Source organism: Phytophthora parasitica (assembly GCF_000247585.1).
Source record: "Phytophthora parasitica INRA-310 unplaced genomic scaffold supercont2.30, whole genome shotgun sequence".
NCBI classification, from domain to species: domain Eukaryota; phylum Oomycota; class Peronosporomycetes; order Peronosporales; family Peronosporaceae; genus Phytophthora; species Phytophthora nicotianae.
In genome coordinates, this window is record NW_008649016.1 from 553,433 (window position 1) to 556,124 (window position 2,692).

Genomic DNA, 2,692 nt, shown 5'->3' on the forward strand with positions numbered 1-2,692 from the left:
CACCTGCACTAACTTATGATGCTGTGGTTTGTCTGTATAGGTCACTGGTTACGCAAGAGGAAGCCTGTGGACTACGTTCGATCTGTTCACGGATTTACCCGTGACCCTTCCAGCAACGAAGACTACGTTGATGACCCTTTTGCGATGACAGACGATGTAGCGAATGAAGAGGCCAACATGGGGAGCCTCGAAGGAGAAGAGAACAACGAGGTGATTGCTGACGACACCGTGCCTGTAGACAATAAAGACGCGGAAGAAGACGGCTCCGGGCGAGAAAGACGTGAATATGGGCGGAGAATAACGTGGATGTGGAGACCAAGAACGCGCCGGCGGCTATGACGGGCCCAGGAAGTGGTGACGCAGCATTGGGCACGAGCGATGACGTTGGCACGACTACCGCCGCAACCAGCGCGAGTGGAGGTGATGACTCAACGGCAAATATCAATATTGAGTTGCTCATATTTTTGCTTGTCTTCTTTTGTAGTGACTGGGCTGTGCGTCGATGCGGGCAAGAAGGACGCGTGTGCCAGTGCTGCGACCACGGCGAAGGACGACACGCCAGAGTCGATGCCGAACGACAGTAATGATAGTGCGGGTCCGGAGGCGCGCGATTCAAATGTGGACGAAGGTGACGCGAATATGGAAGATGGTGATGCGGCTGTTGACTCGAATGTGGTAGTTAGTGACGCGAATGTGGATGAAGGCGATGCGGACGCGGATGTGGACGCGAATGTAATGTGAAGACGCGACAAGGCGTCGTTAACTTCAAGCCAGGTTTGGCGAAGAAGTCGCTCAAGAGCTGGGAAGAGTTTTAGCAAGTGCTTCACCATTACGAAGCCAACATTTTCTCCATTTACGCGTCCGGAGATCCGAAACCCAAGCCAGGAACAACAGGCGCAAAGTTATGGTGGTGGAGAAAGAGATGAATGTTACAAACATGTTAACAGCTAATGTGTTGCTCTCTTTGTTGATCGTTTTGTTGTACTAGCCGTGCTAACGCAACACGTATACTAGAGCGCGTTTCGCACAGCTTCCAGCGTATGTGGTGTACACATGGCTCAACGCAATCCTCCCGCGGCGAAGGTCTCCGCATTTGTGCGTTGAGGTACGATGTATGTGTGGCGAGCTTCCTGGTACGGTGTGTCAAGGTTGTCAAACAGGGTATGGCTGCACGGGAGGTGCAATTGGAATCGGACACTGAGGTAAGATGAGTTATTTCTCGATTGTTGCAAAACTAAATTCTCATTTGGATCCATATTTTCAGATATCTACGCACAACCACGAAACAAACAATTTCATTTTTGACTCGTATCGTGAAGCAAAGTTCATCTCGATTCCGTCCCAGGTTCACCGAGAGTTTGGGCTCTTGATGGATATGAAGACGAGCACTTCGAATATCAACCGATTTCTGTCGAAGCAGCTTGATGGGTCCCAGTGATGAGTTTTTAGCTGTTGTTGTTTTTTGCTTTGATACTTACTAAGATTCATTTAATTTATTAATTACTAATTCTTATAAATGGTATAGATATAGTTTTGTCTCCCCAACGAACAAGAAATATTCTAAAGCAAGTACTGGGAAGTACGACACTTGAGAGGACGAAAACTATTTTGGATGCGTTTGCGGATGAAGATGCTGGCAACGACGGTCTTTTCGTTCAGAACCAAATGGATATGACGTGTGTGATTGTTATGCAAGCATCAATCCAATAGAAGTGTTTCTTCTACTGGGGCGAAATTATGGTGATGGATTGGACTCACGGGACTAACAATCTGGGGTATCATCTGGGTATTATCACTGATAACGATTTACATTCTCCCTTTGTTGATAGGCATAATTTCTATTATTTACGGAACTTCATGCGGTGTGTTGTGCATCGCACAGGCATACACCATGTTAAAGTACAACTTTCGTTTGACATCAGTGGCTATTACGGGAGGCGAGATTCCTATCATGCGACTTCGTATCATGTGAGTCATCCTGATGCAGTCCGATATGACTATGACATCAAACAAACGTGCTAAAGCAGTAGAGCAACCGGACTAAAGTTCTTCAAAGCATTCAAAATATAAAAAAAGAATTGCCAAGTGAATTGTGTTCGCCTTTGACTACCCAAATGTTTCTTCCTCGAGAATCCAACGCGTTTGTCACTCACAAGGGACGTTCGACAGTATGCTGCAGCACTGTTCGAGTGCCATATCATACGATGTGACGCAGCCAACGCCGTGTGCCGAGGCTCCAACAGCTGCGGCCAAACGGATAGCAGCGTCCTTTTCGCGGGCCAGCATGACCGCAATCTCCTCATCTGTATCCATCAGCTTGATATAATACTTGGGCGCTGGCTTCAGGTTTACTTCTAAACGCTTAATTAGCTAAAGCCGGGAACGCAGTAGCTCCTTGGAAATACGCTCCTTGTAGTGCTGACTGGCTTGGTGGTCTTCGGCTATAGTAGAGACCGCCGTATTGCGCGTCTTAGAACCGGAGGAAGTGCTAATTATTAGCCTGTTCGATCTTCTTTTTTTGTCTGTCTTTGCTGTTGGCTGACTCCTCCAGGCGCGAAGTTTGCCAAAAAATTGTGATGGCTATATGGTAACTTTTGGAACAAAGGTAATCTATCTACGATCCAAAAAGTATTTTACGGCGCTATATTGCTTGTCTGTGTTGTTTCTAGTGTCAAAGGGGCCGATATGTTGC

The 2,692-nt window shown here is 47.1% G+C and overlaps 1 protein-coding gene across 1 annotated transcript; it reads left to right on the top strand.

Annotated features, from left to right (window-relative positions):
* Positions 1-15: 15 nt before the first annotated feature.
* On the top strand, positions 16-1,438 carry PPTG_23117 (hypothetical protein; the record flags this gene model as incomplete). The annotated part of the gene is made up of 5 exons (XM_008908555.1): positions 16-234; positions 297-420; positions 485-737; positions 989-1,202; positions 1,265-1,438. 5 exons carry the CDS (start codon positions 16-18, stop codon positions 1,436-1,438), a joined length of 984 nt encoding a protein of 327 aa, XP_008906803.1.
* Positions 1,439-2,692: the final 1,254 nt, after the last annotated feature.